The 13,054-nt window shown below is 36.3% G+C and overlaps 1 protein-coding gene across 1 annotated transcript in view; it reads left to right on the top strand.

Moving 5' to 3' along the window:
- The window catches only part of C7 (complement C7), a 59,641-nt gene that overhangs the window by 14,562 nt on the left and 32,025 nt on the right, over window positions 1–13,054 (top strand). Inside the window, exons 7-9 of the mRNA XM_082622354.1 lie at window positions 6,230–6,400; window positions 7,799–8,042; window positions 10,331–10,441. Coding sequence (XP_082478480.1) covers window positions 6,230–6,400; window positions 7,799–8,042; window positions 10,331–10,441 — 526 coding nt within the window. The remainder of the gene's footprint in view (window positions 1–6,229; window positions 6,401–7,798; window positions 8,043–10,330; window positions 10,442–13,054) is intronic.

Below are 13,054 nucleotides of genomic sequence, written 5' to 3'. Positions count from 1 at the left end.
ACTGTTTAGGAATATATATTCTTTAAATCTGTGTTATAGAGCAATGATACTTTTAATTTGTGTCATTCAAGCTGAAATATTCATTGTCTCATTTTGAACTCCATACTCCATGTGGGTCCAGAACCTGATGGTCTGTCCCTTTGTGGGTGTTAAAACCCAAGGCCCTGCTCATGACTGGTTGTGATAGTCTCCTAACCACTGCCACAGTGTCACCTTACTTAAAAATGCTTTTTTTTAAATTATGAAATATTTCTATGTACAAAAGGCTGTGAATAACATATACTTGCAGTTTGGAGAAAACTAATAATACAAACAGGACTATATATGCCCACCACCCACCTTGAGAAATAGAATATTACCAGTGACTTAAAGTCTCCTATCTACCTCTTTCTGTCACATCTTCTCTACCTGTACTGCCCATGCAACCACTATCTTATATTTTGTATTAATCATTTCCTTGTTTTTCTGTATATGTTTATCCCATAAGTCTTTGTCCCTAAAGAAAAACTTGTGATTTAGTTTTGCTTGTTCTTTGCCACTTATATAGATAAATCATATAGTATATATTCTTCTATGAATCATTCTTTCACTCAAAATTAGAGTTTTAAAGTTTATTCATGCTGATGTAGATGGCATTTTTACTGCTGTTTCTGTTTTTTTCTTATGAAAATGCCTTGAACATTCTTGTGCATGAGTTCCATACAAATGAGCTTCTCTAGTGCAGACACCTGGAACTCGAATTGCTGCTTTGTAGGCTATGTTTAGGTTACACTTCACTAAAGTTTCCAAAACCTATATGTGACCAATCTATACCCCACCAGCAGTGTGGAAGAGTGGCCTGTGTTCCACATCCTTGCCCGCATCCATACTGCCAAACTTTAAAATTTTGTTTATGGTCTCAAGGTTTCCTCTGCAGGCTTCTGCTTCTTGCAGGCTGTTTCTGTCATACACACCTAAACTCATCCTGTTGATTGATTTCAACACAAAATCTACTCACACAAAACAGTAATGGCTTTAGGGGAAATTCCTGAAGATTTAGAGGGAACATAGAGGAGAGATTGTCTACCTCATAATGCCAATGCATCCGACGAAAACAGTTGAGATCCTCTATCTTAAATTGTCTGTCTTTCCACAACCTAAGCCAAAAGAAGTTTCTGGTCTCATCCTGTTTTAGCCTCTTTCTTGCTCATCTCTTCCAAGATCTCCTCTCTCATGCCTTTCCTCCCATCTTCCCAGAGCTCAAAACTTTCCAGTTCAGCCCTCCTTACTGATTACTCCCAAATTTGTAAACCAAAACTATTAGGATATTCAGAAGGAAGGAGCTTTAGTTTACCAACATTAGTCATCTTCAGAAAGCAGTTCTGATTATGAGGAGTAAACCCACCAACCTCCAACTTATAATGGAATTAAATTACATTTAAGAGTTATTGAATCATGAAAGTAGAAAGTGGAACTGACTTGAAAAATAATCATAGCTACCAATTTTTGAATATTTCCTGTGGCATCTGCACTATTTTAGGCAATTTGTGTAATTTTAATCCTCATGACATCTGTGAAAGGTAAGTAATGTTTTACTGTTTTATATATAGAGAAATCGAGGCTCAGAGGACTTCAGCAGACTTGCTTCAAGTCACCAAATTAATAAGCAGTAGAGCTTGGATCCAGTCTGTCAGACTTCACCGCCTTTCATTTTTCTAGTATATTTTACTCTCCCAGTGTATTGTGTTAACTGCTTTTTTAACTCTAAATTCTGCTTGGTGAAAAACCTATATTGTAATTTACCCTTTGGCCAGAAGGGACAATGTGAGATAGGCATATAAAGAGAATTTTTTCTCCTCAAATTACTAAGAGGATGTGTTGATAATTCTTTCATAATTATAAGGGGGAGAATTGCATATATGTATATATATGCATATATATGTGTATATGTGTGTGTGTGTATGTAGTCAAATTTAGAAAGTTACAGAACAGAGGAAGTAATAAGGGAGAGAATTTCTGACATGGTTGGAAAGGAGACATGCTGGAAACCTGCAGCTTCTGAAGAAGAAAAATAATTTAATGACAGCATAATTCTGACGTTCGTTTTCTACAGCATGGCTTGGTTTTTGGATTGACATCTGAAATGCCTTGCCAGTCACTGAATTTGAAGGTGTTTGTCAGAGGTAGAGGGAAATTATAGCCTGTCATTTAGGATCCAGCCGAAGGGAAGTGAGGTGGAAGTAATAGGCAGTGAGTCAATCACTGCAGCGGGAAACCCAGGTGCGAATATGGAGGTGGCCAATGTCCTCCTCAGTTCAAATAGATGGGGAGCCACTGGGGATTCAGGCCTCTACAGGTGGAACATGACTTTTGGCTTGTTGGAACATAAATGTTAGTAAATAAACATAAAACAGAATCAGTCAATCTCTCTTCTAATCTCTGTTTTGGAAATCAGCATGATAGTTTACCCAGGACAAACCCAGTTTCTTATTGAGTAAGCCACTTACTTTGATGCCATGCACATTCTCTGTTTGCTCATATTTTTCATACCACAAGGAAGCCTTTGAAACATAAGCACATTCCAGCTCCACGGTCACTTTGGGAAGGTGCCACCCTGCTTAGTTTAGCCTGGGAGATGCTGAAAGACTGTCTTGTTTATTCTCAGCATGTAACGAGTTGCAGATGGGAGTGAGTAAAGATTAAGGTGGAGAAAATAACTTCCTGGATTCTCCTGTTTTGATCTTGAATGTAATTCATTATATTAAAATTTTTTTTATTGAAGTATAGTTGATTTACAATGTTGTGTTAGTTTCTGATGTACAGCAAAGTGATTCAGATATGTATATATTCTTTTTCAGAGTCTTTTACATTACAATTTATTACAAGATATTGAATTTAGTTCCCTGTGCTATACAATAGGACCTTGTTGTTTATCTATTTTATACATAGTAGTTTGTATCTGCTAATCCCAAACTCCTAATTTATCCCTCCCTCTCCTTCCCCTTTGGTAACCATAAGTTTGTTTTCTATGATTCTGTTTCTGTTTTGTAAACAAGTTCATTTGTATCCTTTTTTTTTAGATTCTGCATATAAGTGATATATGATGTTTGTCTTTCTCTGATTTAGTTCGCTTAGTATACTTCATTATATTTTTTAAAGCAAGATCCTATATGTATATCAAATGAATCACAAAAACGTATTCTAAAGGCAATTTTAACTAATGCTTAGTTATCTGATCCTCTGCTTCCTCTGTTGGTATGTGTGTAGATATCTGAGATTTCTAAATCTACTTTGCTAACAGAAATTAATTTGAATGATAATAAAAGTAGCTCACATATATTAAGAACCTTTTATATACTAAGCACCATTTCAAGTGCTTTAAATAGAACTTTTTTTTATATAATAACCTAAGTATGTAGGTACTGTCATCTACTATTTTTACAGATGAGGAAACTGAGACAAAGAATGCTGCGTAATTTACCTACAATCACAGAGGTAGTAGATGACAACTATGGGGTCTGAACCCTAGAAGTGTGGCTCAGAGCCCTTGCAGTGCACTGTACTTAGATGGGGTTAGAATATGTGTAAGCGTTGATAGGAATGAGCCAGTAGAGAAAGAAAAGTTGAAGCTGTAAGACAGGGAGTAATCAATTAATTTAATTAGTCCTTTGAAGAGGTGAGACAGAATGCAATACAGAAAAAAGACAGAGAAATTAGCCTTAGACAGGGGGAGGAACACCTGCACAGGAAAGGAAGCGAAGACATTCATAAGTCTGTAAATTTGTTAGCAAGAAGTGTAAGAAGACTGGTCTGATAGTGGGAGTGTTTGTAAAGAAAGAGGTTAAGTTTATCTTCTGAGAGTGAAGGAAATGATTGTAAGATTGGGGGATTGAGATGGGTGCAGAACTTTTGAAATAGATACTGTAGGGAATGGGAGAAAGAATTGGCTAGAGATTTAGGGTTGCTGGAATGTATTGAGGATTCCACTGAGGTTGGAAATTATGAATGGACTTACAGTAACACCAATCGATAGTTGTGTGATTTTTCTATAGCAGTGCTAAGGTGCTTGGCTGCGAGCGCTGAACAAAGGTTGAATTTTTGCCTGGCAAATATGGTGGCAGAACATACCTAGGCAAGGTTCATTGGCAGGAGTTAGGTTCATTGGCAAGAGAATAATAAGTCATGAACCATGAAGCGTAACTACAACATGAAGGAAGTGACAAAATGAAGGTGCTGATAAGGAAAGAGAAGGGAAAGTAAGTTGAAGGTCTGTCTCTATGAGGTTGAATAATAGATATGGCAAAAATAGAATGAGTGTCAAAAGAGTAAGAGATGGGCTTCCCTGGTGGTGCAGTGGTTGAGAGTCTGCCTGCCGATGCAGGGGACGTGGGTTCGTTCCCCCGTCTGGGAAGATCCCACATGCCGCGCAGCGGCTGGGCCCGTGAGCCATGGCTGCTGAGCCTGCGCGTCCGGAGCCTGTGCTCCGCAATGGGAGAGGCCACAGCAGTGAGAGGCCCGCGTACCGCAAAAAAAAAAAAAAAAAAAAAAAAAAAAAAAAAGAGTAAGAGATGTCAGAGTGTAGGATGTTTGAACTTGTGACTTCAGAGGAAGACTCAGTCTGGGGAAATTTCAGGATCTTAGCTGGAAGGAAGAGGGTATTAAAGAAAATTTAAGATCACACTACCTTGAGAAAGGATTCTTGTGGCTATGTGTAGGGTACATGGGAGTGAGGAGACGCTGAACTAAAGTTCTTAAGAGGCTTATCTGCATAAATCATGAATCAAGTATTTGAATTGTACGTCTGAAGAAGAGAAAAAATAGGCTAATTTTTTTTTTTTTTTTGCATTGAAAGAAAGGTAGGTAACTTTTCTTTCTCGAGAGAAAAAACTAAATTCTGTGTCTGTCCAAAACCAAATAGGACTGAGACACTATCTAGTGACTCTAGAAATCTCTAGTACATTTTAAAATAATGTCCTCTTTGTATTCAATAATAATAATAATAATAATGTCCTCTTTGTAGTTAAGAATAATAATATATTCTTCATTTTGACTTGAGCTGAATTTTTGCGTTTGACTTTTAAACAAACCAATTTCATAATATAATGAAAATAATGTTGGAATAAAAGGTATGGTTAAATCTATTTTTTCTTCTCTTCTGTCTTGCTTCTAGCATGAATGCCTAATTTTTAACATGGGTAGTGATGAAAGTATTTTTAATATTTTCTGGCATTTTGTTGAATTTCCTCCTAGTCTTTTTTCGACTGGCATATACTATCATATTTGTGGTTAATAGGATTTGTAAATATCACATTTATACTTGCTTTTTCATTTAACATGAACAATTTGTCCTCACAATCATCCTTTATGATGGCTGCATAATATTCTATTTTCTTTTTAGCATTTTTTAAAAAAATTTTTATTGAGGTGTAGTTGATTTACAATGTTGTGTTAATTTCAGGTGTACAGCAAAGTGAATCTGTTATACATATACATATATCCACTCTTTTTTAGATTTTAGCTTTATTTTTAAAATGTATCATATTCATCATTTAAATTTTCTCTGTGTTTATTTATACTTTGATCTCAAATACAGATGTGTATGGACATATAATAGAAACACAAATACTTGTGAAAGGAGAGTTACTGATCTGAATATTTATATAGAACAGACTGAGGGTCATATTTCATGTTTTATTCTCATTGTGACTGACATTTTTAGCAAGATAGTTGCCTATGATTTTAAAAAACTAAAGATTTTTTCATGAAGATTCAGATATATCTCTTTTCTTGAAAAATCAGATATCTGTCAGTGCTAGAACCTGTAGTAATGTATAGGACTGTTGGATGGATTTGAGTGTTGGGTACCTTTTAGACCCTTTTAGACAGGGTGTGTGCTCACTTCTTCACTACCCTGCCTTCCACTGGATGCTTCCAACATTTATATTACTTGCCAGTCCTCTGTGGGCATTTCATTTTGACACTTGATCTAGGACTAAATAAAGGAAAAAGAAATAGTAGTCTTCATGTATGCTGGAGCTGTCCCTTCTCAACCACATGTGACTATCCTGTTGTCTGTTTTTAAATTTGTTTGGGATGACTTTTTCTTCTACCATCTAGCATAGGAAAAACAATTCCAATCTTAACATTTTTTCAAGTCGAACAGAATTAGAAGTTTAAATCCACTACTGGATCACATAGAACATTTCAAAAATAAAGCCCCAGAGATCTAACTTTTTCATTTTCTTTATAGGTGAAAATAAATAATGATTTTAATTATGAATTTTACAATAGTACCTGGTCTTATGTAAAACATACATCAACAGAACATTCATCATCTAGTAAAGGACGCTTCCTCTTTTTTGGTTCTTCATCTTCTTCATACAGTTCCTCTTCAAATATTGAAGAAATCCATAAGGAAAAGGTTAGTATGAAATATATTAGTTAACTTTTCCATATTTTACTGGTTTAGGTATTTCTAACATTAACAGAAGTGCATTTACTAAAAGAATCAGCTTTTATTTTTTAATTAGGGCATAGTATCTTCTTCAAAGAGATAATCCAATATATTTCTTTAAAAGGTATGGTTTTTGTCTTGTTAATTCTCTTTGATAATACATTTATTTACACTTTTTATTTTCTCATTGAAGTATTTGTTCTTATTTAAAAATCTAAAAAGAACTTATTACTTTCAAATCTTTTAGTTAAAACTAGCCTAAATTTCTTTTTTTTTTTTTTTTTTTTTTTTTTTTTGCGGTATGCGGGCCTCTCACTGTTGTGGCCTCTCCCGTTGCGGAGCACAGGCTCCGGATGCGCATAGCCTAAATTTCTAATTCATGATTACTGATGTTACTATTTTAAGTATTATATACAATTTCAAAAATCCAATGAAATGTGCTTCCAAAACACTAATACTAGAGTTTTTTAAAGAAGGTGCATGAAAATAAAAGATGTTAAAATACTTTATTACTTTGGAGATACTAACATTTTCATCCGAGGAAGTTAAAAGACTTAACTTTAGATACTCTGTTGTATTGAGATACTAAAACTTTCATCTTGGGCAACCTGAACAGTTGAAATGAATTGTTCTAATTGATTCACACTTACTGCTGAAGAATTTTTCAGGCTGATCATCATTCATAATATACATAATTCATCTCATTCTTAAAGTCAGTAACTTGATTAATAGATCACATAAGCGAGGTATAAAGGAATATAATTTTGTTTGTTTCATGACTAAGAAGTTGATTGTGGAAATATGAGCCGTAAAAACATTTATTATACCCATATTATATTGTTCACATAAGTGAGGATTTGGTGTAAGGTAGCTCTCTGTCTTGGACATCATGAAAAGATGCTTAGGAAGGGTTTAAAAGACCTCATTATAAAGTAGCTTACCCTGTAAATACTCCAGTATGGGAGATAAATTATATGGTCACCTTACCTATAAGTCATTGTTACGATGTGGACTCTAGGGATATTATATCCCTGTCTGTGAGATTATTTAGCATTTAACAACGTTGAATCTTTTTTTCTAGTTGAGGAGGTCATAACAGCTTGGTCTTGGGGGTTTTAAAAGTCATGTATAAAACCAGTTACCATGTCATCACTCAGATGTTATTTCTGTTTGGGATTCCTAAAATTCCTTAGATTGCTTCAAGTGGGTGGGCCCAGAAGAGACCTCATTATGCATCAAAAATAAAAATTCATTTAGTCTGCATTGATGGAGGTGGCTATTGTTGGAGACATTGGACAAGGAACTATTTCCATTGCCTTTTAGTCTTCATCCTAAAACTCCTTTTACTCTTTCTTCTTCCTATAGAGTTATCAGTTGTTGGTTCTTCAGAACACTGTTGAAGTGGCTCAGTTTATCAATAACAATCCGGACTTTTTACAACTTGCTGAGTCATTCTGGAAGGAACTCTCCTACCTTCCCTCTCTGTATGACTACAGCGCCTATCGAAGACTGATCGACCAGTATGGGACACATTATCTTCAGTCTGGGTCCTTAGGAGGAGAATACAAAGTTATCTTTTATTTGGACTCAGAAAAAATCAAACAAAGCGGTAGAGTATTAAAAATATTGTTATATACAAGCATTGCAGGGATTTTAATTAGTAGTTAAACTTTAGAGCTTTAAAATATGACAAATAGAGATTAAATTGCAAAAGAATCCCAAATTGCAAGAATCTATTATACTCTACTCAAAATCTTCCAGGGTTTAAGAAAAAGCCTGCCTACTCTTTTGGATAGTACCCTGAAGTGAGAGTTAAGCCATTATCATTATTGTTATCTCTAGAATGTGTTGATTGGATTTTTAGAATACTTTTTAATCTTCCCCGTTTCTCAGATTAAGTAATATTCCTCGAGGAAAACTAATGAGGAGTTTACTGATATTGCAGAAATCAAAACGTTTCAATGCAGTCTTTTCTTATTTACCTCTGTTCTTTACCACTCACATTCCTTTAAAAAAAAAATCTACTCTGGATATCATGAGTTTGCTTACTACCTAAAACTTGTAACAATAGCTTAAATTTATTGAATCCCTTCTTCTAGACAGGCAGGTTGCCTATGTTAGCAATAATCCTCACTGCTACCGAGTGAAATCCAAGGGCATACTGATTGTAAGCAGGTTTAACTGGCTCCAGCATCAACTTAGCTTTTTCCTTACGCTATGTTGCTTCTGGAATTGCCTGCTTTTTGTTAGACTCAGGGCACGCTACTGAGTTCATACTTCATTGACTTCACAGTGAGAGGATGTTCCTCACCAGCTGCTGCCATGTTGGAGAAGAGTGTGTGTCCTAGTATCCATTCCTCCTTTCCAGAGACCTTCTGGCTTATTTACGTTCCAAGTCCAACCTGCTCCTTTCCAACTTTGTCCTGAAGCTCGTGGCCACACTTGCTTCTCTATCCCAAATCGTCTTGTTAGCATCTTACTCTTCAGTCAAGACTTTCTTACCACCTTGGAGGAGAGTACGACTGCTTACCTGAGATTCAGAGGAGGTCTTGTAGCCTTCTCTTGTGAGTGAACTACAATATTTTTCTGTGTTTCCATTGACTATTATTTTTTCTACTGGGCTTAAGTTTTACCAATTAAGATTTAATTAGAATGTGAGCTTTTCCAACCTCAGCAGGTTGGAAATGAATGCACAAGCACAGGTTTTTGTAGTAACAACAGAGGTAATATTTCTTTGGGAAATTAATCCAGAAAGGGGCTTGATCTAAACTCAGTTTCATGACCATTTTTTTTTTCTTTAACACTTAAAAAGAAACGAAGAGGATTTTTTTTTAAAGCTTTCTGAGTCGGTAAAAAAAATTTGAGTAAAAATTTTACTCTTGAGCAGTTTTTGTTCTTAAAAGTTTTAAGTGAAATTAATCAAGGATTCTGGGATATGTTATATGCCCCCAATTGTTCTTTAAGAAATACTGAGTTTGTTATAATATAGTTAGTAAAATTATATAAAAATACATTTCTACCCTTTATTATTTTCTATCCTCTTTTAAAAAAATGCATTGCAAAACTCCATTTGATAATGAGTAGAAATTGTAACCATCTAAGATTATGTGTCATAGGAAGAAAATGTAGACACCAGAGATGTTAAAGATAGAGAGACTGAGGCACTAGAACTAGGATTTTAGGAATTAATTGCTGTAGAACCAGAACCCAGCTTTTGGGGTCTCCAGTGGGTGGGCTGGAGGCCATTGCACATCTACTTTTACCTATTTGCCTTATGCCTGAGAAGCTGACTGCAGTTGGGTATAAGGTATCACTCTGTGAAGTGCTCAGATTTTGCTCCCTCCACTGTTTCACCCACCCCCACCCTCTGGTCAAAGTTAATAGAAGCCAAGAGCGGCTGAACCATTTGAATGTAAGTTTCAGACATGTGATGCTTTACCCCTAAATATAATGCATGTATCTTATTTTGTTTATAACAAACATCAAATATCACTTTTTCTGACCCTTGACCCTTCTAGAGCACTTGAAAATGTACGTATAGTATTTTTTTTTTTTTTTTTTTTTTTTTTTGCGGTACGTGGGCCTCTCACTGTTGTGGCTTCTCCCGTTGCGGAGCACAGGCTCCGGACGCGCAGGCTCAGCGGCCATGGCTCACGGGCCCAACCGCTCCGCGGCACGTGGGATCCTCCTGTACCGGGGCACAAACCCGTGTCCCCTGCATCGGCAGGCGGAGTCTCAACCACTGTGCCACCAGGGAAGCCCGTATAGTATATTTTTGATTATATGGCCCCAGTGGTAGGAAACAACCTCTTATCCCACTCTCACACCTGGCCAGCATCTCAAAGGAGATTTTCAACAAATGTGGAAACTAAGCACCTTTAAAATTTCCCTCCCCAGGTCTTAGTTCAGAGCAGCAGAAGAAATGTGCTTCCTCACATATCAATTTTTTGTTTAAATCATCAGAGCACAAATGCAAGGAGGTGGAAGAGACCTTAAAATTGGTTTCAGGTAATTTTCATTACAAACTTACCTCCATCCCTCTTTCTTGTGGTTACTTCCTGGTCTCCAAGGGCCTTTGAAATTCTAGTGGGTGTTCTACTTTGTGCTTTTGAAATACTTGGTTATTTTGACCTCTGATGTCTCTGTCGTATGTCACGGCAGTGATCCATCCTGCAGAGTGGACATTTCACTGGGTACCTCTGTGTACTGTAACTATGTCCTCAGTGATCACCATCTTTGTTTCCAGTGAGGAAGGTTGACAAACAAGCCTAGAAAAATGACAGCAAGAGGAGAAGCTTCAGTTTCATTCTGTGACATGGATGCTCAGTGCAGTTAAAAGGTTTTGGTGCATGGTGGTGGTGGTGGTGACGGTGGTGGCAGAGTGCAGGAGGTGGTGTGTTAGTCTTTGAGTGATTGAAGAAGGAATTTCCCTTTGTCCTGTAAAGGTAGTGAATTGCTTTCTCTTTTTATTTGAACAAGAAATAAACTGTGTCTAGATGCTGTGTTAGGGAGTTTGGGTTTCACCCTGATGGCAAGGGATGCCGTTAAAGGATTTAATGCAGGGAGTGATTAAATGAAGGATGACAAATATAAAGTTGTAGTGAAAGGAGAGGGACTGAAAAGGAATAATCTGATAGGATAAGAACCAGAAAAGATGAGTAACATGGAAGGTAGAGGAGAAGAAATGGACAGCGAGAAATGCTACAATGAAGTGACGTAAGAGGAGGTCTGAAGACTTCATTGGATTTGGTGATTAAGACTTAATTGCCTTCAAATGAAGAGATTCTGAGTGTAGTAGGGATGGAAATGAGACTGTGGTGCATTGTGTGAAGCCATGGAGCAGCATTAGAGCTCAAGTTCTCTTGGGGTGATGGCAGAAATTGGGATGAAGGAGAAGACTGAGCCAGGTGCTAAAGTCCTCATCAAGGAAGTGAGGATCCTTTAGTAGATGACTGCAAGAAGGAGGGAGACAGAGTGTTAAGCCAGGCTTAATTCCTCATTCACTTACTTTATTCATCAACTATTTACGGAACCTACAGTGCATGCAGAAATTGTTCTAGGCACTGGTGATACAGCAGTGAACATGCCAGAAAAAGTGCCTGTCTTCTTGGACCTGACGTGACGAAGGAGGAGGACAAGTTTTTGAACAACATGGAAATACACTGATCTGGAAATAGAAATGAAAGTGGGAGCTTTGAGAAGTTGTTGACATCAGTTATCAGTTGGGCTGGTGATTGGAAGCTGCTTACTGATTTTATTTTATTTTATTTTATTTTTGCTTTGCTTTATCTTATTTTATGTTATGTTTAACAAACATGTAGCACTTATGATGTGCCCAGCACAATTTTAAGTGATTTACAAAAATTAACCAATGTACTCCTACCTAAGAACTGGGTATTATTCATATTTCCATTTTACTGACAGGGACACTGAGGCACAGAAAGGTTGCCCAAGACCACAGTTGGGGTCAGGCACAAGATTCCAATGTCTGGCTTCACAATCTGGGCCTTTCACTGTTGCCCCAGGCTGATTGTCTAGGGGAAGAGGGCCAGCTGGAGCACAGAGCTCACTGAGGTGTAGAGAGAGAGGCTACAGGCTTAAAAATAAATATAAAAGCTGATTTCTTAGACTCTGTAGTTTGTAAACAGGTATGTCAGTTTAGGTGGTGATTCTCAAATTTTGGTATGCAAGAGGATTACCTGGGGCAGCCTGTTCAAATGCTGAGTACTTGACTTTTCTCTCAGCTACATCCTTCTATGTCTTGGCTGGAGCTCAGAAATCTGCAGTCATTCTAGGTGATTCTGATTCCAGTAGTTCAGGGACTGAACTTGGCAATACACTGCATTAAAAGTGTGACTATTTGCATTTTGAAACGTAGCTAACAAGGAAGATGAGGAAGCACTCAGGCATTTCTTTAAAAATATGAGACTTTAATAACTTCTGATGATAAAAGTCTAATTTTTGAATTTGCAAAATTTTATGAAAATGTTATGAAATTGCAAAATTTAATTAAAAAAAAGAAATGAAAATCAACGTAAGTCTGGTCAGCAAGTTAGGAACTTCCAGTCATGACCAGTGTGGAAACCAATTAGACATGGAGATGAAAATATTTCTGCAATTATAAGGCACAGAAATGAGAAAAAGGATTTGATTAGTATTCAAACTTTTTAGAACACTTTTTATGTGTTAATATATGCCTGTTAATAACATTTTGGTTACTGTTAGTATTCCAGATGCAATGAACTTTTTCTTCCCAACATTTTCTTATGAAAATTTTCAAACATACAGAAAAGTTGAAAAAACATAGTAAAAAACGCCAACGTACCCACCTCTTACATGCAATAATTATTATTTTGATGTTTTGATATATATATCTACATATAGTATTTATAATGTTGACTGTTTAGCAATGCATAAATATATATTTAAAATATTTGTGATATTTGTTGAACCATTTGGAAGTTTCAGATGTCATGATGTTTCATCCTTAAATACATGCATGTATCTTCTAGGAAACAAGATAGTCACCTGTATAACAAATTTTCTTCTTACACTAAGAACATTAAGAATATGAATAATAATTTCTTAATAATCATCTACTGTTAGGTAATGGTTGTGTCT

Source organism: Mesoplodon mirus, assembly GCF_964341445.2.
Source record: "Mesoplodon mirus genome assembly, chromosome: 5".
Lineage (NCBI taxonomy): Eukaryota > Metazoa > Chordata > Mammalia > Artiodactyla > Ziphiidae > Mesoplodon > Mesoplodon mirus.
The sequence above is the reverse complement of the archived record's forward strand: the minus strand, read 5'-3'. Positions and strand labels throughout refer to the sequence as shown.